This window comes from Cherax quadricarinatus, chromosome 54 (genome assembly GCF_038502225.1).
Source record: "Cherax quadricarinatus isolate ZL_2023a chromosome 54, ASM3850222v1, whole genome shotgun sequence".
NCBI lineage: Eukaryota > Metazoa > Arthropoda > Malacostraca > Decapoda > Parastacidae > Cherax > Cherax quadricarinatus.
The window spans coordinates 25706986-25730917 of record NC_091345.1 but is presented as its reverse complement, the minus strand read 5'-3'; the positions used below and the strand labels follow the sequence as shown (position 1 = coordinate 25730917).

The window sequence follows — 23932 nt, the reverse complement described above, 5'->3', positions numbered from 1 at the left end:
AAGAAGAAATGCAGAAACTGAGAGAGATGGTACAAAGAAAAAAGGAGGAGAGAGGTGAAGGTGGAGATAAACAGAACTCAGACTCAGGAAGGGGATCAAAGACAGCCTTCCTCACAACCACCTACAGAAGCCCCCCAACCAGGACAACCCCAGTGCAACCAAACATTCTAACCCAAAATACACATCACATATCCAATGCCCCCACCCACCTCATTACAAACTCTACCCCCACAGCAACCACCAATAGTTCCTTATCAGGTCTCCCACTTCCCCAACCCCAATGTAGCTCCCAGACCACAGTTTTAGAAAAGTGGAAGGTGTGGTATACAAATACAGATGGAATAACAAATAAGTGTGAGTAGTGGCATGAAAGAATCAAGGAGAGATTCCCAGACATAATAGCACTCACAGAAACAAAACTCACCAGGATGATAACAGATGCAATCTTTCCACCCAGATATCAAATCCTCAGGAAAGATAGAGGGAGGAGAGGGGGAGGAGGAGTTGTACTGCTCTTTAAAAACTGGTTATGATTTGAGAAAATAGAAGGAATGGATGGCATAGGGTTGTAATTGCAGTAATGTACAACCCACCACAGAACTGCAGGAGGCCAAGAGAAGAATATGACGAGAGCAACAGAGCAATGGTCGACACACTAGCCAAGGTAGCCAGAGGAGCTCACATGGGGGAGCAAAGTTACTAGTTATGGGTGATTTCAATCACAAGGAGATTGACTGGGAAAACCTGGAGCCCAATGGGGGTCTCAAAACATAGAGAGCCAAGATGATGGATGTGGTACTGGAAAACCTCATGCATCCACATGTTAAAGACACTACCACAGAGAGAGGTGAGGATGATCCAGCAAGGCTGGACCTTGTGTTCACCTTGAGTAGTTCGGGCATCGAGGATATCATGTATGAAAGGCCCCTAGGAGCTAGTGATCATGTGGTTCTGTGCTTTGACTACATAGTTGAGCTACAAGTAGAGAGAGTAGCAAGAACTGGATGGGAGAAACCAAACTACAAAAGGTGTGACTACACAGGCATGAGGAACTTCCTGCAAGACGTTCAGTGGAGGAGAGAACTGGCAGGAAAACCAGTAAAAGAAATGATGGACTATGTGACAACAAAATGCAAGGAGGCACAGGAGAGGTTTGTTCCCAAGGGAAACAGAAATAATGGGAAGACCAGAACAAATTCTTGGTTTACCCAAAGGTGTAGGGAGGCTAAAATTAGGTGTACTAGAGAATGGGAAAGGTATAGAAGACAAAGGACCCAGGAAAATAAAGAGATCAGCCGAAGAGCCAGGAACGAATATGCATAGATAAGAAGGGAGGCTCAGCGACAATATGAAAATGACATAGTATCGAAAGTTAAGTTTGACCCGAAGCTGTTGTATAGCCACATCAGGAGGAAAACAACAGTCAAGGACCGGGTAATCAGACTGAGGAAGGATGAGGGAGAGTTCATAGTATTTACAGTGGAAACCGGTAGGACTCCAGGAAATAAGAACAGGGAGGTACACCAACAAGTGCTGGATGAGGTACACATAATCGGGGAGGAGGTGAAGAAGCTGCTATGTGAACTTGATACCTCAAAGGCGGTGGGACCAGACAACATCTCTCTGTGAGTCCTTAGAGAGGGAGCAGAGATGCTGTGTGTGCCACTAACAAAGAGCTTCAACACATCCACTGAAACTGGGCAACTCCCTGAGGTATGGAAGACAGCAAATGTAGTCCCAAGTTTTAAAAAAGGAGACAGATACGAGGCATTAAACTACAGACCTGTGTCACTAACGTGTATAGTATGCAAAGACATGGAGAAGATCATCAGGAGGAGAGTGGTGGAGCACCTGGAAAGAAACAAGTGTATAATCAACAATCCGCACAATCAGGGAAGGAAAATCCTGTGTCACAAACCTATTGGAGTTTTATGACAAGGTGACAGAAATAAGACAAGAGAAAGATGGGTGGATAGACTGCATATTTTTGGACTGCACGAAGGCCTTCGACACAGTTCCTCAAAAGAGGTTACTGCAAAAGATAGAGGATCAGGCACACATAATAGGAAAGGCACCACAATGGATCAGAGAATACCTGACAGGGAGGCAACAACGAGTCATGGTACGTGACGAGGTGTCAGAGTGGGCGCCTGTGACAAGCGGGGTTCCACAGGGTCAGTCCTAGGACCTGTCCTGTTTTTGGTATATGTGAATGACATAACAGAAGGGATAGACTCAGAAGTGTCCTTGTTTGCAGATGATGTGAAGTTAATGAGGAGAATCAAATCGGTCGAGGATCAGGCAGGACTACAAAGAGACCTGGACAGGCTACAAGCCAGGTCCAGCAACTGGCCCCTTGAATTTAACCCTGCCAAATGCAAAGTCATGAAGATCTGGGAAGGGCAAAGAAGACCAAAGACACAGTATAGTCTAGGTGGCCAAAGACTGCAAACCTCACGCAAGGAAAAAGATCTTGGGGTGAGTATAATACCGAGCACATCAACTGCTGCAGCATAGGGGCATCTGGCAAACCCAAGTATAGCATTCCGATACCTCAGTAAAGAATCGTTCAAGACTCTGTACACCATTTACGTCAGGCCCATACTGGAACATGCAGCACAAGTTTGGAATACACACCTGGTCAAGCACGTCAATAAATTAGAGAAAGTGCAAAGGTTTGCAACAAGAATGGTCCCAGAGCTAAGGGGATTGTCCTACGAAGAAAGCTTAAGGGAAATTGGCCTGACAACACTGGAGGACAGGAGGGTCAGGGGAGACATGATAAGGACATATAAAATACTGTGCAGAATAGACAAGGAATACACAAAGACAGGATGTTCCAGAGGTGGGACACAGAAACAAGATGTCACAATTGGAAGCTGAAGACTCAGATGAGTCAAAGAGATGTTATGAAGTATTACTTCAGTCATAGAGCTGTCATGCAGTGGAATAGCCTAGAAAGTGATGTAGTGGAGGCGGGAATAATACATAGTTTAAACACGAGGTTTGATAAAGTTCATGGAGCAGGGAGAGAGAGGACCCGGTAGCAATCAGTGAAGTGGCGGGGCCAGGAGCTATAACTCGACCTCTGCAACCACAAATAGGTGAGTACAAATAGGTGAGAACACACACACACACACACTGAGCTGAGTCTGGACCCCTGCAACCACGATTAGGTGAGTACACACACACACACACACACACACACACACACACACACACACACACACACACACACACATAGATGAATCACAGGGATGTTAGGAAGTATTTCTTCAGCCACAGAGTAGTCAGGAAGAATAACGGATTATTTGGTATGATGAAAGCGGGTGTGTGAATGATAGACGTCTTCGGAGGCTTCTTTCTTTATTGAAAAGTCGTGGTTGTACCCATGGCCCAGGAGGGCCATCCCACGAGAGAGAGCTAGTAGGCCTTCTGTCTTGCTGCCAGGCCGCTGTGAGAGTCCGAGTGTGTGGGACCAGCTTCCCACAGACCTGGACAGGCACAGAGGGCAGCACCTGAGTGGTGCAAAATATGAACTAAGCTGGCAGACAGCATGGGCTGTCTGTGCAGACAGTACAGGCTGTCTACATACGCTCGGCCACCTGCCATATGGTCGTCCCGACCATGACTAGTGGTAAAAAAAACTCGGTCTCTCTCTCGTAGGAACAGGGCACAGAACACAAAATAAAATCATGTATATACATATGGACATGGAAAAAAAAAACTTCCTACAGGGAGGGAAGAAAAAAACATGTGAGGTGTGCTAAACATCGTGGTCATAGGCAGTGAGCATCGAAGGGCATCACTGCACACCTTCCTGCGTCTGGACAGATACTGCAACACAGGAGACATTGCTGCAGCTGAGCTGTGACGTAACAGGGTACGGTCTCCTCTGGAATGGTGAAGCAGTCATCGTAGGAGTCGCTACAGGTTTCACTCAACCTGGGGCATGACATGCTGGTGCCCTCGAGTGAGGCATCGACAAAACTCGGCAACTGGGCAGGACTTCTGGCAAGCGACTCAGGAGGACACTTCTCGACTGGTACTGTCACTGGGCTGTCACTGCCGGCGAGCGTGGAGTGAGTTGTGGAGCGAGTCATGGCAGAGATGGCTGGGCGAAACATCTGGGAGTTGTAACATCATACACCAGACTGCAGTGAGCGAGCTAGCAGTCAAAGTGACATCATCTTTGTGCAGGCTGCTCACTGAAGCTTGTGACATGAGGCTGACACAGCACCTGCTGACAGGGCTAACTGCGGCTTGACGAGTGTCATTCTCTCGGCAGTTGGAGTTATAGCAGAGGTTAGTCTAAGCATCCCCCGACTTGTTTCTCTACATATAACTGCATTCTGAAGGTCTGGAGGTGAAGTGAAACAAATCTCGATGGGAATCGTAGCAGGTACGATTCTGCAGAACATCTATGAGTGACGAGCATAAGACCTTTTTGTACAAGGGGGCTCATATGCTCAGGGGCTGACTGATAACAGCTGTCAAATGCACTGGTCACACTGGGTGACTTAGCACAGTGGTGCTACACAAGGTCTGACACTGGACTCATAGAAAGCTTTACACACACCCGTGGTACATGCGGTACAACATGGCTTAAACTAGCAAAAGATGCTTTTCTGTGCACAAACCTGACACTAAGCTATATACTAACATGTGAGAACACTGAATGAGAGGAATTATTTAACACATGACATATATCTTCTCTCAATTTTCTCGACAGTACTGAAATATTTACTGAAACACTCAATGTGACATCATGTGATGTCAGGTGTGATGTCATGAGATGACGTCAGCAGCACTGTGACATCAGCAGACATCGTGACGTCATGAAGTCGGGCAGCATCGTTGGTGACGTCAATGTGATGCGGGCAGCAGACCACAGCATGAGGCCTGGGACATCTGGCTTGGTAACCCACGTGGCTTGTAGATCCATGTGACATACCCCACACCCAACGTGGCGTCGGGATCCATGTGGTGTCGTGATCTACGTGGCATGCTGATCCACATGGCTTGCTGATCCACATGGCTTGCTGATCCACATGGCTTGCTGATCCACATGGCTTGCTGATCCACGTGGCTTGCTGATCCACATGGCTTCGAGTGAGCTACATGGCATGCCGATCCACATGGCTTGCTGATCCACGTGGCTTGCTGATGCACGTGGCTTGCTGAAGTAGCTGTGCTGAGCTGAACAACAACAGCAGAACATACAAGTGACGCTGAACACGTGACTTGAGAAACAGCGTGGGACGCTGTAGCGTGGGGTCACTAGGATGCCACTTACAATTCTCGAAGAAATTCGGCAAATTTCGGCTAGATCCTACTTGTACCTGTGTCTGGATGCTCAAACGTGCAGACACAACATCAGGATAACTCGTTGAGAGACAGATGCTTCTTGTATAGGGTGATAAAGTGAAGATGACTTCATCCCTCTTCCTTCCTCTCTCCGGGCAAACACAACTGCTGCAATCACTGCTTCCCACCAATTATAACATGATTATTTGGTGAACTGAAAGCGGGGTGTGTATTATGAACGTCTTCGGAGGCTTCTTGTTTATTTGTAATGTCGTGGTGGGTACACAGGTTTGTGTGTTGTGCCCATGGCCCAGGAAGGCCATCCCACGAGAGAGAGCTACTAGTAGGCCTTGTGTCTTCCTGCCAGCCTGCTGTGTGAGAGAGTGTGGGCCCAGCATCCCACAGACCTGGGCAGGCCCAGAGGGCAGCACCTGAGTGGCGCAAAATATGAACTAAGCTGGCAGACACCATAAGCTGTCTGTGCAGACAGTACAGGCTGTCTACAGAAGTGGAATAGTTTGGGAAGCGATGTAATGGAGGCAGGATCCATACATAGCTTTAAGCAGAGGTATGATAAAGCTAATGGTTCAGGGAGAGTGACCTAGTAGCGACCAGTGAAGAGGCAGGGCCAGGAGCTTGGACTCGGCAACTGCAACCTCAACTAGGTGAGTACAACTAGGTGAGTACACACAAACACACACACACACACACACACACACACGTGCACACACGTGTGCATGCCTGCACACACTCACACACACATGCACACACACACACACACACACACACACACACACACACACACACACACACACACACACAAACACACACACATTCACACACATGGCTCCGAGAACCTTAGTGTTTTTAAGGTGCGCAGTAAATGCTAGCAGTAATCAGTGGTAGTGACAACATCAGTGAACAATACTACGAGTGATAACCAAAGTTATTAGTTATAAGAAGTCGAGAGAAAGCCTGAAATCATTAATATTTCAAAGTACCAAACCGTTAGGGGGCTAGTAGGCTCCTGATGCCACACACATTCAAATATACAAAGATCCAAGTGAGTGTGGAAGCGGGTGTTCAAGAATTCCGAGAGATTGGTTAACAAGTGAAATGTGAGGCAGCATACAGTGAGAGTGAAAAAGTTAATAAGCAAAAGGGAAAGGAAAAATAAAATATATTACAAGAGAAGGCAGCAGGGGTAGGCCTGCTGCAGCAGTGATGTCACAACAGTTGGGTGCCATTATACATATAAAGTGTAACCACTGCAATGTGAAGTGTATTCTATCATAAGTGAAAAGTGAAATCACTTGAGGAACACAGGATGTATGAGGATATATGGTTATAAACATCACGGGTGAAGGATTTTCAAAATAGTGATAGAAGGCCTATGTACGACGACTATGTCATCAGCATCTGGCAACCTCGCAAGTATTGCTCACCTATTGAGGTTGCATGTTGTCAGATTTTGGTCTCTGCACCACTGTTAGATACTGGTCACTCACTCCTGCAAGCTATTACCAGAATTAGAGTAGAAATAGCGTAGATAATGTGAAGATAGGATTGAGGAGAGTGTGAGGAGTAAAGTGGTCTAGCGAGGGATAACGTCAGACACTTGTTGAAGTTGAGACAAGCTAAATTTTACAACCTAGCTACTTTCTGCATTTTATAAGTAGAATTGATAAGTGTTAGAATTACCATTGGTAAGTTTTAGAATTACTGGTATTACTACTGGTATTTATTAGCAGTATGAATACTTAGAAGTGGAGGCACACACACACACATGCACACACACACACACACACACACACACACACAAACACACACACACACACACACACACACACACACACACACACACACACACACACACACACACACACACACACAAGAACAAGCGGTCAGGCACTTGTAAAAGCTGTAGTACACACACACACACACACATGCACACACACACACACACACACACACACACACACACAAACACACACACACACACACACACACACACACACACACACACACACACACACACACATGCACACACACACACACACACACACACACACACAAACACACACACACACACACACACACACACACACACACACACACACACACACACACACACACACACACACACACACATGCGCCCACACACACACACACACACACACACAAACACACACACACACACACACACACACATGCACACACACACACACACACACACACACACACAAACACACACACACACACACACACACACACACACACACACACACACACACACACACACACACACAAGAACAAGCGGTCAGGCACTTGTAAAAGCTGTAGTACACACACACACACACACACACATATACAGAATTTCACACCTTCCTGTAAACTGACCTGATAACCCTCACTCTAACATTTCACTATCCGCTATCCCCCTCTCTTTCTCTCTCTCTCTCTCTCTCTCTCTCTCTCTCAATACCTATCTCTCTCTCTCAATACCTATCTCTCTCTCTACCTAACTCTCTCTACCTAACTCTCTCTCTCTACCTATCTCTCTCCATCTCCCTATCTCTCTCTATAACTACCTATCTCTCTCTCTCTCACTACCTATCTCTCTACCTATCTCTCTCTCTACCTATCTCTCTCTACCTATTTCTCTTTACCTATCTCATATCTCTCTCTCCCCTCTCCCATCTCTCCCCTCAAACATCCCTCCCCTCTAACATCTCTCCCTCTCTAACATTTCTCCGCCTCTAACATCTCTCCCCCTCTCATTATCTCTCCCCTCTCCCATTTCCCATCTCTCTCTCCCCTCTCTCTCCCCTCCCCTCTCTCTCCCCCTCCCCTCTCTTCCATCTCCCCCTCTCTCCCCCTCTCCCCTGTCTCTCCCCCTCTCCCCTCTCTTTGCCTCCTCTTTTCCCTCTCTCCCCCTCTCTTCTTTTTTTTACACAGGGTTTGACAAGGTTAAGGATCTCTAGCTTTATTGACAAGCTATTTACAGGTTAAGGATTCCTAACTTTATTGGCAAGCTAAGAACTGTTACCTACATCAGCTCATTTGAAAGCATTTTTATTGTTATGAGATATACAAGTAGGGAACAGGATGAAGTTGGAGCCATCTGTGGGCCAGCATTTTCATTTGATCAACTGACTTTATCTCGTTGACATCATTATGCTGTACGAATGTGTTCCATACTCGAGTCATCCTGGGTATATATGATCTCAGATGGAGTGATGTTCTGGAGAAGGGTACAGCACATCACTCCATCTGAGATCATATATACCCAGGATGACTCGAGTATGGAACACATTCGTACAGCATAATGATGTCAACGAGATAAAGTCAGTTGATCAAATGAAAATGCTGGCCCACAGATGGCTCCAACTTCATCCTGTTCCCTACTTGTATGTATCATAACAATAAAAATGCTTTCAAATGAGCTGATGTAGGTAACAGCTCTTAGCTTGCCAATAGAGTTAGGAATCCTTAACCTGTAAATAGCTTGTCAATAAAGCTAGGGATCCTCTCCCCCCTCTCTCCTTCTACCTTTCGTATCAAAAGAGGGGATGGGCAGTTAAGAAATCAATATATTCAATTAAAGAGAGAAATAAAGAAAGGAATAAGAAAAGCAAAAAGGGATTATGAGGCTAAGGTCGCAAGGGATTCAAGGACTAACCCAAAAGGGTTATTTTAGGTATACAGAAGTAAGATTAGGGACAAGATTGGCCCACTTAAGAGTAACTCTGGACATATCAATGACAGTGATAAGGATATGTGTGAAATTCTAAATACCTACTTCCTCTCATTTTTCTCCCACGAAAATACTAGCGATATTCCTGAAATAATAGATTAAGTAGAACAGGATGATAATAAACTATGTACAATTGCTGTAACTAGTGACATGATCCTCAGACAAATAGAGAAACTAAAACCTAACAAATCCCCAGGTCCTGATGAACTGTTTGCAAGGGTGTTAAAGGAATGTAAAGAGAAACTTAGCATACCTTTGGCTAATCTTTTTAACATATCACTACAAACTGGCATAGTGCCTGATAAGTGGAAAATGGCAAATGTAATACCTATTTACAAGGCAGGTGACAGGCCCTTTGCTTCGAACTATAGACCAATAAGCCTTACCTCCATAGTGGGAAAATTTATGGAATCAATAATTGCTGAAGCAATTCGTAGCCATCTTGACAGGCACAGATTGATTAATGATACTCATCACGGTTTTACAAAGGGGCGTTCCTGTCTTACGAATTTACTAACTTTTTTCACTAAGGTGTTTGAGGAGGTAGATCATGGTAATGAATATGATATTGTGTAAATGGACTTCAGTAAGGCTTTCGATAGAGTTAAACACCAGAGGCTATTGAGGAAACTTAGGGCACACGGAATAGGAGGAGAATTTTTTTCCTGGGTAGAGGCATGGCTAACAAATAGACAGCAGAGAGTTTGCATAAATGGGGAGAAATCCGAATGGGGGCAGCGTCACAAGCGGTGTTCCTCAGGGGTCAGTGTTGGGCCCGTTGTTGTTCACAATTTACATAAACGACAAAGATGAGGGAATAAATAGCAACATAAGCAAATTTGCTGATGACACCAAAATAGGCAGTCCAATTCATTCTAATGAGGACATTAGAGCACTCCAGGATGATTTGAATAGACTAATGCAATGGTCGGAGAAGTGGCAGATGCAGTTTAATATTGACAAATGCAAAGTTCGAAATGTTGGACAGTTAAATAACCATGCCACATATAAACTAAATAATGTAGATCTTAATACTACCGATTGCGAAAAGGATTTAGGAGTTCTGGTTAGCAGTAACCTAAAACCAAGGCAACAGTGCAACAGTGCATTAGCAATAAAGCTAACAGAATTCTTGGCTTCATATCTAGAAGTATAAATAATAGAAGTCCTCAGGTTGTTCTTCAGCTCTATATATCCTTGGTTAGGCCTCATTTAGACTATGCTGCTCAGTTCTGGTCACCGTATTACAGAATGGATATAAATGCTCTGGAAAACGTACAAAGGAGGATGACAAAGATGATTCCATGTATCAGAAATCTTCCCTATGAGGATAGATTGAGGGCCCTGAATCTGCACTCTCTCGAAAGGCGTAGAATTAGGGGAGATATGATCGAGGTGTATAAATGGAAAGCAGGAATAAATAAAGGGGATGTAAATAGTGTGCTGAAAATTTCCAGCCAAGACAGGACTCACAGCATTGGTTTCAAGTTGGAAAAATTCAGATTTAGGAAGGATATAGGAAAGCACTAGTTTGGTAATAGAGTTTTGGATGAGTGGAACAAGCTCCCAAGTACAGTTATTGAGACTAAAACGTTGTGTAGTTTTAAAAATAGGTTAGATAAATACATGAGTGGGTGTGGGTGGGTGTGAGTTGGACCTGACTAGCTTGTGCTGCTGGGTCTGGTACAGTGCTGCATCCTTGAGTGGGGATGACCAGACTGGGTGGGTCATTGGACACAGTATATGAAGCTGAGACGCCGAACAGGAAGGAAGGAGATATGAATTATGCTAAGGTCATATCAGCCTGCCAAGAAGGGCCAAGGATTCAAAGGAGAAAGCAGCTGGGTGTAGATAGAGAGGGTGATAGGTCAAATGCAGAGGCACATCCATGCTACCAAGAGCCACTGGAAAAAACAAAGGAGAAAAATGACCATGTACAGACAAGAACCAGAGTCACAGAGGGAGAGGCAATGGGAGGAGGAAAGGACGAAATCAGTGTTTATCCATGGGCTTCAGGAGAGAGAGGAAAGGACACACACTGAAAGACGGCAGGTAGAAAGAAAGGAGATTGAGAACATCATCTCAGAAATAGGTGAAGAAGACATGGACAAGATTGTAAATTTTCAGAGAATAGGGGGGTACTTGAAGGGGAGAAAACGACTGATTCTCAGGACAGAAACAGTGCAGAACAGAATCCTCCAAGGGAAATCTTGGTTGAAGTACTCAGAAGAGTACAAGAGGGTGTTCCTAGACAGAGACAGAACACAAACAGAACGACAGCAGCTGAGGGAGAGGACAAAAAAGCGAAAGGAGATAGGAAAGGAGACACGGAAGGAACCAGCAGAGGTCAATCAGAGCAGGACAGAGCAGCAAGGGCAAGCACACACAGAACCATCCTCAGAACCCCACAACATATCACACCATCCCAACATTACAATCTACATTCCATACTCACAGCTTCCACCCAACACCCAGCTATAGAATCCCACAGTATGCTACCAGGTCTCCCACCCTCACAAGCCCCCCAAACCACAGTGTTGGAGAAGAAACTGAAGGTATGGTACACAAACGCTGATGGAATAACAAATAAGTGGGAGGAGTGGCACGAAAGAGTCAAAGAGGCATCACCGAACATCATAGCTCTCACAGAAACCAAGCTTACAGGTATGATAACAGATGCCATCTTTCCAACGGGATACCAGATCCTGAGGAAAGACAGAGGGAACAGTGGGGATGGAGGAGTGGCACTGCTGATCAAAAACTGACGGAATTTTGATGAGCTAGAGAGAGAAGACAGCGGAGAAGCAAGCAATTGCACAGCAGGAACGCTTCACTCTGGAGGTCCTAAAGTGGTAATTGCAGTGATGTATAACCCACCACAGAACAGCAGGAGGCCAAGGCAAGAGTATGATGAGAGCAATAGAGTGATGGTTGACACACTGGCTGCAGTGGCCAGAAGAGCTCATGCATGCAGGGCAAAGCTCCTGATCATGGGTGACTTTAACCACAAGGAAATCGATTGGGAGAACTTGGAGCCACATGGGGGCCAAGATACATGGAGGGATAAGATGATAGAGGTGGTACTAGAAAACTTTGTGTACCAACATGTAAGGGACACTACAAAAGAGAGAGAGGAGAAGATGAACCAGCAAGAATGGACCTAGTATTCACCTTGAGTAGTGCAGATATTGAGGACATCACATACGAAAGACCCCTTGGGGCCAGCGATCATGTGGTTTTAAGCTTCGAATACACAGTAGAGCTACAAGTGGAGGGGGAAGCAGGATGGCCAGGGCAAATGAAGCCAAACTGCAAGAAAGGGGACTATATTGGAATGAGGAACTTCATGAATGGGGTTCAGTGGGACAGAGAACTGGCAGGGAAGCCAGTTAATGAGGTGATGGAATATGTAACAACCATGTGCAAGGAGGCTGAGGAGAGGTTTATACGCAAGGGTAACAGGAATAATGAAAAAGCCAGGATGAGCCCATGGTTCACCCAAAGGTGCAGGGAGGCAAAATATAGAAGACAAAGGACCCAGGAGAATAAGGAGAGCTGTCTTAGAGCCAGAAATGAATATGCACAGGTAAGAAGGGAGGCCCAACGACAATATGAAAACGATATAGCAGGGAAAGCCAAATCTGACCCGAAGCTGTTATACAACCACATCAGGAGGAAAACAACAGTCAAGGACCAGGTAATCAGGCTAAGGAAGGAAGGAGGAGAGACAACAAGAAATGACCATGAAGTATGTGAGGAACTCAACAAGAGATTCAAAGAAGTGTTCACAGAGAAGACAGATGGGGCTCCAGAAAGACGGAGAGGTGGGGTACACCACCAAGTGCTGGACACAGTACACACAACCGAGGAAGAAGTGAAGAGGCTTCTGAGTGAGCTAGATACCTCAAAGGCAATGGAGCCGGATAACATCTCTCCATGGGCCCTGAGAGAGGGAGCAGAGGCGCTATGTGTACCCCTATCAATAATATTCAATACATCTATCAAAACAGGGAGGTTGCCTGAGGCATGGAAGACAGCAAATGTAGTCCCAATCTTTAAAAAAGGAGACAGACATGAAGCATTAAGCTACAGACCAGTGTCACTGACATGTATAGTATGCAAAGTCATGGAGAAGATTATCAGGAGAAGAGTGGTGGAACACCTAGAAAAGAATGATCTCATCAACAGCAGCCAACATGGTTTCAGGGATGGGAATTCCTGTGTCACAAACCTACTGGAGTTCTATGACATGGTGACAGCAGTAAGACAAGAGAGAGAGGGGTGGGTGGATTGCATTCTCTTGGACTGCAAGAAGGCATTTGACACAGTTCCACACAAAGGATTAGTGCAAAAACTGGAGGACCAAGCAAGGATAACAGGGAAGGCGGTACAATGGGCACCTGTAACCAGCGGGGTCCCACAGGGGTCAGTCCTAGGACCAGTGCTGTTTCTTGTATTTGTGAAGGACATGACGGAAGGAATAGACTCCGAAGTGTCCTTGTTTGCAGATGATGTGAAGTTGATGAGAAGAATTCATTCGATCGAAGACCAGGCTGCAGACCTGGTCCAGCAATTGGCTCCTGGAGTTCAACCCCACCAAGTGCAAAGTCATGAAGATTGAGGAAGGGCAAAGAACACCACGGACAGAATACAGTCTAGGGGGCCAGTGACTACAAACCTCACTCAAGGAAATAGATCTTGGGGTGAGTATAACACCAGGCAAATCTCCTGAAGCGCACATCAACCAAATAACTGCTGCAGCATATGGGCGCCTAGCAAACCTCAGAACAGCATTCCGACATCTTAATAAGGAATCGTTCAGGACCCTGTACACCGTGTACTTTAGGCCCATATTGGAGTATGCGGCACCAATTTGGAACCCACACCTAGCCAAGCACGTAAAGAAACTAGAGAAAGTGCAAAGGTTTGCAACAAGACTAGTTCCAGAGCTAAGGGTATGTCCTACGAGGAGAGGTTAAGGGAAATCAACCTGACGACACTGGAGGACAGGAGAGATAGGGGGGACATGATAATGACACAAAATACTGAGAGGAATTGACAAGGTTGACAAAGACAGGATGTTCCAGAGATGGGATACAGGAACAAGGGAGTTGGAAGTTGAAGACACAGATGAATCACAGGGGTGTTAGGAATTACTTCTTCAGCCACAGAGTAGTCAGGAAGTGGAATAGTTTGGGAAGCGATGTAGTGGAGGCAGGATCCATACATAGCTTTAAGCAGAGGTATGATAAATCTCACGGTTCAGGGAGAGTGACCTAGTAACGACCAGTGAAGAGGTGGGGCCAGGAGCTTGGACTCGACCCCTGCAACCTCAACTAGGTGAGTACAACTAGGTGAGTACACACATACACACAAACACACACACACACACACGCACACACACACACACACACACACACGCACACACGCACACACACACAAACACACACACACATATACACATGCATATACACACACACACACACACACACACACACACACACACACACACACACACACTCACGCACACACACACACACACACACACACACACACACACACACACACATACACACGCACACACATACACACACACACACAAACAAACACACACACACACACACAGTCAGTCAGCAGACGTGGGGGCACAAGGCTCCGAGAACTTTAGTGTTTTTCAGGCGTGCAGTAACTGCTAACAGTAATCAGTGGTAGTGACAACGTCAGTGAACAATACTACGAGTGATAACCAAAGGTATTAGTTAAAAAAAAGTCGAAAGGAAGCCTGAAATCATTAATATTTCAAAGTGCCAAACCGTTAGGGGGCTAGTAGGCTCCTGATGCCACACAGATTCAAATATACAAAGATCCAAGTGAGTGTAGAAGCGGGTGTTCAAGAATTTCGAGAGATTGAATAACAAGTGAAATGTGAGGCAGCATACAGTGAGAGTGAAAAAGTTAACAAGCAAAAGTAGAAAGGAAAAATAAAATATATAACAAGGGAAGGTGGCAGTAGGCCTGCTGAAGCAGTGACGTCACAACAGTTGTGTGACATACATATAAAGTGTAACACCGAATGTGAAGTGTAGTCTATCATAAGTGAAAAGTGAAATCACTTGAGGGACGCGGGATGTAGGAGCATATATGTTTATAAACATCAAAATAGTGATAGACGGCCTATGTATGACGACTACGTCATCAGTTGTTAGGAAGCGGAATAGTCTAGCAAGTGAGGTAGTGGAGGCAGGAACTTTACATAATTTTAAGACGAGGTATTGTAATGCTCATGGAGCAGGGAGAGAGAAGATCTAGTACGATCAGTGAAGAGGCAGGGCCAGGAGCTGAGTCTCGATCTTTGCAACCACAATTAGGTGAATTAGATGAGTACACACACACACACACACACACACACACACACACACACACACACACACACACACACACACACACACACACACTCAAGATGAATGAGGAAACAGTGAAATAAAACATATGCATCACAACAAACGTAAAAGTGTTTGTCCCAGTTTTCTAGACACTAATAAAATAGTGAACTGCTAAGTAAACGCTAAGGTTTGATCTCCCATCAACATTACTTTAAGATAACAACTTGTTGCAAGACGAAAATCTCGAATCCACAAACACTAATCTAAGATAACAACTTGCTGCAAGTCTCCATAAACACTACTCTAAGATAACAATTTCTTGCAAGACGAGAATGTCGACTCCTCAAACACTACTCTAAGAAAATAACTTCTTGCAAGACGAGAATGTCGACTTCACACATAATTACTTTAAGATAACAACTTGTTACATGACGAGAATCTCGAGTCCAGAAACACTACTCTAAGATTAGAACTTGTTGCAAAACAAGAATGTCGACTCCACAAATACATCTATGAGAGCACAGCTTGGTTCGTGTTGGAGCTGAGACTCGATCTCTATAAGAACTATGAGATGCCAGCTTGTTGCAAGCACGTAACTATATTACCTGATCCTCGGGTAAAGGTCAAAAGATAGGATTGAAAACAGATAATGTAATATTCCTGGAAAGCAGCAGCGAGTTTCAGCATGTGAATATTTATTAAGAATATTTATTAAGAATAAAAGATTAATTTCTTTTGTATAAATTTAGTTCACGAAGAGTGAAAACATTCGCTGACTTACATACGATCACAGTTCGTTATCTCAAGATTGGAAAAGATAATTACTATTTTTATATTCATGGAAAGCATTAAACTTACATAAGTCATACAGAGCCAGGAAATGGAATGAGTGATGGAAAAAGCAGGCATGATACGAATGAGGAGTGTGGAACTCCAATTCAACATACCAAATAAGATTCACCTGAATGAAATTACATCTTCCTGCCTCAAAAGGGCGGAAACTAGAAACTGAGAATAATTAAAAAAATATACGTGAACTAAACGTCCAGAGACATCCAAAGATGTATTTCAGAACACTAGTACGCAGGCAGATCTGACGATCCAAGGAATGCCTGTTTAACACCGAAATTCACACAACCATTTAATCAATAAAGCCTCTATTACCCTACTCGGATGATTGTCACATGCAGGTTCAGATCCATCCTAATCAACATTCTCCACCTGACTCCATCCTATAAATACTCGTGTACCTTTCAGCTGAATCCAACGAGATCTCCGACACATTCAGAGAGTTACACACACTCAGTTCACGGAGTACACTACCTTATCACTAGATAGGCACATGGCTTCTGCCGAAAAGAAGAGGCCACGATGCTCAACGAACACGACGGAGGACTCGGATTTGGAAATGTGGGGAGCAATTCTAGCGAAGAAGTTGCTAGACCACTCCGTGTCATCAGAGGAAGAGGGAGATCCTGTTTACATTATAGCAAATCTGACAGCTCCAACCATGGAGCCAGTGAATACGAAAACAGGGGAGGAAATAAACACCCCACCCCCCGAGAAATAAGATGGATGGATCACTGTGAACAACAGTGATCCATCCTTCATGGATGGATCACTGTTGTCCACAGTGATCCATCCATCCATCAACCGAATTGGCAAATTCAAGGTTAAGTCTTACGGGGACCACAGAACCCACTACGGCGTTGTTTCATACCTGGAATCACGACACAACCTGAAGTTCAAGATATGGTTCAACTTGAGGGAAGAACCAATATTGACTCCTCTCAACAAGGAAATGTATACCACCTTGAAGAGAGTCATGGAGGCAGATCGCTCATTCACCCTGGAGGAACTGGACTCTCAGCAGAAGATCACCAAGGGAGTAGTGATGCGATACCCGCTGATGATGCCCATCGAGGCAGTAGCAGCTCAACCCAGTGTGGTGTCAGCTCAACGTCTCAAGGCAAAGACAGCAGGCAATGCACCAACCCGACAGGTTCTCATACAGTATATAGGACCACTGCCATCCCAGCTGGACCTCGGTTCTTGGGGCAGGTACGATGTCAGGACCTTCACGGCAGAACCAGTTCGCTGTTTCAAGTGTCACCGTTACGGACACCTGGGTGCACTCTATCCGAACAGAGTAATCTGCGGTGTCTGCAGCCAGCGCCACCCTACCGAGGAATGCATCACCAAGCTGAAAAGTGCATCTCCACCCACTCCACAATGCCCAAACTGCAGTCTGAAACACCATGCCTGGAATCCTCGATGTCCCGAGAGGCTCGCCAGAATTCAAGGAGTCTGGAAGACGCCAAAAACTCGGCAGCAGGCTACGACAGATCATCACCCTCAGCAGACGATGGGTACAGAGAACAATGCCACACCGCAGATCTCTCATCAGCTAACCCAACTCAATGCCCAGGAATTCCCAACCCTCGAAGCCTCAACCAGGCGTCATGGTCAAGAACCTCCTGCACCCCTACCTCAACGAAGAAACAGAAACAAGAGGAATAGGTGGCGTCAACAGGGAACATCTCGTCAACACGATCAGCAGGCGGCACTAAACGAGCCCCCACCGGCCATAGCACGACAACGCAGGCACTCCTTACCCGGCACAGCCGCTTTGCAGGCTCAACTGGCACCTCACCAGCAGATCCCGGCTACCCAACCTGGTATACAACAACAGACCACGGTGCATACAATAAAGAAATCCAACCCTCAGCAGTCCCTACAGACCACAACAGCCCAGGTAATATCCACTGTTTCGAACCCAACGCCAAAGCAGGCCCTCACCAGGGAGGATCTGGTAGCACTCATCAGGGTGTTCACGGATCTTATTTGCAACACAATCAACTCCACGGAACAACAGAGCGCATTCCGGCAGATGGTCAGTATGCTCCTGAGAGTGTGCTTACTGACCGAGGAGGAGACAGTGGATGCCATGAATTTGCAGGTTCTCAGAGCGGGCAGGACTCAGTCTCCAGCTCAGGAAACAACAGCGATGGAATAACCTCGGTACCAAATCACACCCTCAAGGTCCTACAGTGGAACATTCAGGGCCTGAGGGGCAAACAGCACCTCTTGCTGGAGGCAGTAATTCGGGATCGGGTTGACATCGTCTTGCTACAAGAAACTCTGACTGTCCCGACTCTGTGCCCAAGACTACCCGGTTTTGCTGGGTATTTTCGGCACATGGACGCGGGCGTTCACTGCAGAGGCACAGCTGTATTTGTATCCAATACAAGGGTGCACACTCACCTTGCTGACGGCGTCAGGGTGGAGGAGGGCGATGCAGCTCAGCACAAGGGTGGAGCCACTCTTGATGAAGAGCTCGCTGGGGCCTGCGATGCTAGCTGCTGCAACTGCATCGGGACAGATTAATAATGGTAATAATAATAACATCAATAATAATAATAATAATAATAATAATAATAATAATAACAACAACAACAATAATACTAAAAACAATAACAAAAATAATAATAATCATAATACTGCTACTACTAATAATAATAATAATGTTAGTTAAAAGGAAACATGAGCCACTAATGAGACATTTTTTTGGGGGGGGGCAACCTATCGTTTTTCAGGAGCTTTATCAAGCCGTGACAAACTATGTATAAATAAATAAATAAGTAAATAAATAAATAAAAATATATATATATATATATATATATATATATATATATATATATATATATATATATATATATATATATATATATATGTATATATATATATATATATATATATATATATATGTTGTCTTCTCTGGCGATAAGTCTTGAGTTTCGGTAGTTTATTAAATGGTTGTGTGAATTACGGTGTTGTACACAGGCATTCCTTGTATCGTTAGACCTGCTTGCGTATTGGTGTTCTGAAATACGTGTTTGGAGGTCTCTTGATGTTTCGCCCACATATATTTGCTGCAGTCATTACAAGGGATTATGTATACCCCTGCAGAGGATGGAAGCTTGTCCTGTCTATTACTGGTAATGTCCTTGATGGTCGTGGCTGTGGAGGTAGATACTTGGAATGAGGTAATGGAAAAGATGTTGGAAATGTGTTTGGCAATGGAGTTGGTGGGGAGGACTGTGTATCTCTTCTGGGTGTGTTGAAGATGTTTAATGCCCGTCGTCTGCAGTCTCTGATAAAGTGACGAGGATAGTGGAGTTTAGAAAATACTTGTTCAATTACAGTGCATTCTTCCTCGAGTAACTCATTGCTGCAGATTCTGAGTGCGCGCAGGAAGAAGCCTATAATTACACCACGTTCAGTTTTGATATCCTCGAGACCTTATTAATATCCCCTTTATTAATACCCATCTTCCACTTATACACTTCGATCAGGTCTCCCCTCATTCTTCGTCTAACAAGTGAATGTAACTTAAGAGTCTTCAATCTTTCTTCATAAGGAAGATTTCTAATGCTATGTATTAATTTAGTCATTCTACGCTGAATGTTTTCTAACAAATTTATGTCCATAGTAATATGGAGACCAGAACTGAGCTGCATAATCTAGGTGAGGCCTTACTAATGATGTATAAAGCTGCAGTATGACCTCTGGACTTCTGTTGCTTACACTTCTTGATATAAATCCCAATAATCTATTTGCTTTATTACGTACGCTTAGGCACTGCTGTCTTGGTTTAAGGTTGCTGCTCACCATAACCACCAAGTCCTTTTCGCAATCTGTATGGCTAAGTTCTACATTATGGACACCCCTGAGCTTCAGAACCTTGCATTTATCTACATTGAACTGCATCTGCCACTTTTCTGACCAAGAATAGAGATTGTCTAAATCCTCCTGAAGTTCCCTAACATCTACGTTTGAATCAATTATCCTACCTATCTTTGTGTCATCGGCGAATTTGCTCATATCACTAGTAATACCCTCATCAAGGTCATTGATATATATTATAAACAACACCGGGCCCAAGACTGATCCCTGTGGAACGCCACTTGTTACAGATCCCCACTCGGATTTAACCCCATTTATGGACACTCTCTGCTTCCTGTCTGTGAGCCATGACTCGATCCATGAGAGCACTTTTCACTGAATGCTATGAGCTGCCACTTTCTTTAACAGTCTTTGGTGCAGAACTCTATCAAAAGCCTTACTAAAATCTAAGTAAATAATATCAAATTCTTTATCGTGATCAACAGCCTCAAAAGCTTTACTGAAGAAAGTTAATAAATTAGTTAGACAAGAACGGCCTCTCTTAAATCCATGCTGAGTATCATTAATCAGATTGGAAATAAATGGTATAAAATACCGACACAATGGAAATATAAACACATATGCAGTATAATGTGATCCTTTATTGACAACGTTTCACCCACACAGTGGGCTTTTTCAAGTCACACACAGATCTACCTGGGGTGGAAGGTACGGGAGTATTTACAGTCATGTTCAGAATGTTGAGGTCAGGTGGAGAATGCTGCGTCTGATGATCTACCGGGTGGGGTTATAGAGTCTTGGGTAGCTTGGCAGGGGTATTAGACAAGTTGTGAGTAGACCTTCTGTAGTGTTTTATGTTCTTATGTGGGATAGCGATGAAGAAGTTTCTTGGCGAGTGGTTCAGCTATGTTATAGAAGCCGTTGTTCTGGTTGAAATTGTTGGTTATAGAGATAAGCGATGATTCCAGGATTCTTCGGTATTGAGTGTTGTCTTCTGTGGCGATAAGTCTTGAGTTTCTGTAGTTAAATAAATGGTTGTGTGAATTGCGATGTTGTACACAGGCATTCCTTGTATCGTCAGTCCTGCTTGCATATTGGTGTTCTGAAATACGTGTTTGGAGGTCTCTTGATGTTTCGCCCACATATAATTTGTTGCAGTCATTACAAGGGATTATGTATACCCCTGCAGAGGATGGAGGCTTGTCCTGTCTACTACTGGTGATGTCCTTGATGGTCGTGGTTGTGGAGGTAGATACTTGGAATGATGTATTGGAAAAGATGTTGGAAACATGTTTGGCAATGGAGTTGGTGGGGAGGACTATGTATCTCTTCTCGGCAGTGTCTTCTCTGGGTGTGTTGAAGATGTTTAATGCCCGCCGTCTGCAGTCTCTGATGAAGTGACGAGGATAGTGGAGTTTAGAAAATACTTGTTCAATTATAGTGCATTCTTCCTCAAGGAACTCATTGCTGCAGATTCTGAGTGCACGCAGGAAGAAGCCTATAACTACACCACGTTTGGTTTTGGTGTCGTGGTGAGAGTAGAAGTGGAGAAGATCGTTTTGGTTGGTGGGTTTTCGATAGACTTTAAAACGAAGTTCGTGGTCAGCTTTGCAGAGCAGAACATCAAGGAAAGGAAGAGTGTTGTCGACTTCTTCTTCAAGTGTGAACTGGATTGAAGGCTCGACCTGGTTGAGCTTGTCTTGGAGAGCTTGAACGTTGAAGCATTTAGGAGTTATGAGGAGAATGTCGTCAACATAACGGAGCCAGGTGACAGACGAAGGAATAATGGTGGAGAAACGTTCGGCTTCTAGATGTTCCATGTATAGGTTCGCCAGGACCGCACTGAGTGGCGAACCCATGGGTAGTCCAAAAGTCTGCTGAAAGAGGTGATTTTCGAAAGAGAAACACGTAAAGCCAACACATAGTTCAACAAGGTCGATGAAATCGCTGGCTGGAATGGGAAGATCAAGTGAATCGTCAATTTTCCTGCGCAAGAGATCGATGGCTTGTGTAGTAGGTACTTTGGTGAATAGGGAAGTCACGTCAAGGCTGGAAAGTTTCTTGTTCCTGATGTTGATGTTGCGATGTGGGTGATCTTCTCAATCGCATTCGCAACATCAACATCAGGAACAAGAAACTTTCCAGCCTTGACGTGACTTCCCTATTCACCAAAGTACCTACTACACAAGCCATCGATCTCTTGCGCAGGAAAATTGACGATTCACTTGATCTTCCCATTCCAGCCAGCGATTTCATCGACCTTGTTGAACTATGTGTTGGCTTTACGTGTTTCTCTTTCGAAAATCAGAACATAGAACACTGGAACACTGCACACACACAAGAAACAACACCAGACAGCCACATACATCTAGACTCTCTTACCTCCTCCCAAGAACTCGACACTCCTTTCACCAACACAGACATTAAAACTCTCCTCAGACACCTTCCTCCCAAGGCTCCTGGTGCTTCTGGCCTAAACCATATTATCCTGAAACACCTTCCTGACTCTATCATTACTGCCTACACAAACCTCCTCAATGCCTCCCTTGCCTCTGGATACTTCCCTTCCCTCTTCAAAGCTGCTACTGCTATCCTCCTTCCTAAACCCAATAAAGACCACTCTGACCCTAGAAACTATCGCCCTATCAGCCTCCTCGAAACTTTAGGAAAACTCTTTGAAAAACTCATCAATCATCGCCTTCGCAGATACCTGGAACACAATTCTCTACTTTCTGATGGCCAGTTTGGCTTCAGAACACACAGATCCACACAGGATGCCATTAACATCATTCTCAACTACATCCACATCAACACAAAACAAAGAAACAGGACAGCCCTGGTTGCAAAAGACGTTGAAAAGGCCTTTGACACTGTCTGGCACGAAGGGCTCAAGTACAAACTCTGCACTAACTTCAACCTGCCTCTCACTACTCGTAAACTCCTCTGCAACTTCCTAGACGGCCGTACCATGAGAATCAAATTCCAAGGCTGTTACTCTGACTACTTCACACTAAAAGCCGGAGTACCCCAGGGATCTGTCCTCTCCCCTACCCTCTACATTTTATACACTAATGACGTTCCAACACCTGTATACCACAACTCCATCACACTAGCCTATGCAGACGACATTACACAACTTATCACTCATGCCAGTATAGATACACTCACACACAAAACACAAAATGAGGTCGACAGGATAGCCATCTGGGAACAAAAATGGAGGATCAAAACCAATGCAGCTAACTCCAGCATTACAGGTTTTAACTACAGGAAACGTGATCCTCCATTACCTGTCGAACTCAGAACAGCTGACACCCGCACTTACTTCCCTATCACACAATCTGTCACTGTCCTTGGCGTTAATCTTGACTACCTTCTTCGTTTACACGGACACATTCACTCAAGGCATGCAATAGCTAGTAAGGCCCTTGCGGGCCTCTACAAGCTGAAACATGCCTCTCAACGCACCAAACTACACCTCTACAAATCCCTAATACGTCCTCTGATAACTTACTCTCCTCTAGCCCTCTCTCTTGCAGCAAAAACAAACTTACTTAAACTGCAGCGTGTCCAGAACAAGGCGCTGCGCTGGGTGCTTGATGTCAGATGGGAGGAGTTCGCCACAAGCGAGTCTCTCCATGCCCAGTTAGACATCCCTGCGCTGAATCTGTACTGGAAGAGGCTCAGTGACAGACAGATAGACAAACTTGAGACACGACATGACTACTGGACCTCTCTCCTTGACGAAGACATTCGCAGACCCACAAACCAACACAACCTTTTCTACTCCTTGCATGAT

At 44.8% G+C, this 23932-nt stretch overlaps 1 protein-coding gene across 1 annotated transcript in view; it reads right to left on the bottom strand.

The window, feature by feature from the left end:
* The window catches only part of LOC128699067 (hemicentin-1-like), a 175815-nt gene that overhangs the window by 20458 nt on the left and 131425 nt on the right, over nt 1-23932 (bottom strand). The window contains exon 7 of the mRNA XM_070096530.1: nt 18712-18815. Within this exon, the coding sequence (XP_069952631.1) occupies nt 18712-18815 (104 nt within the window). The remainder of the gene's footprint in view (nt 1-18711; nt 18816-23932) is intronic.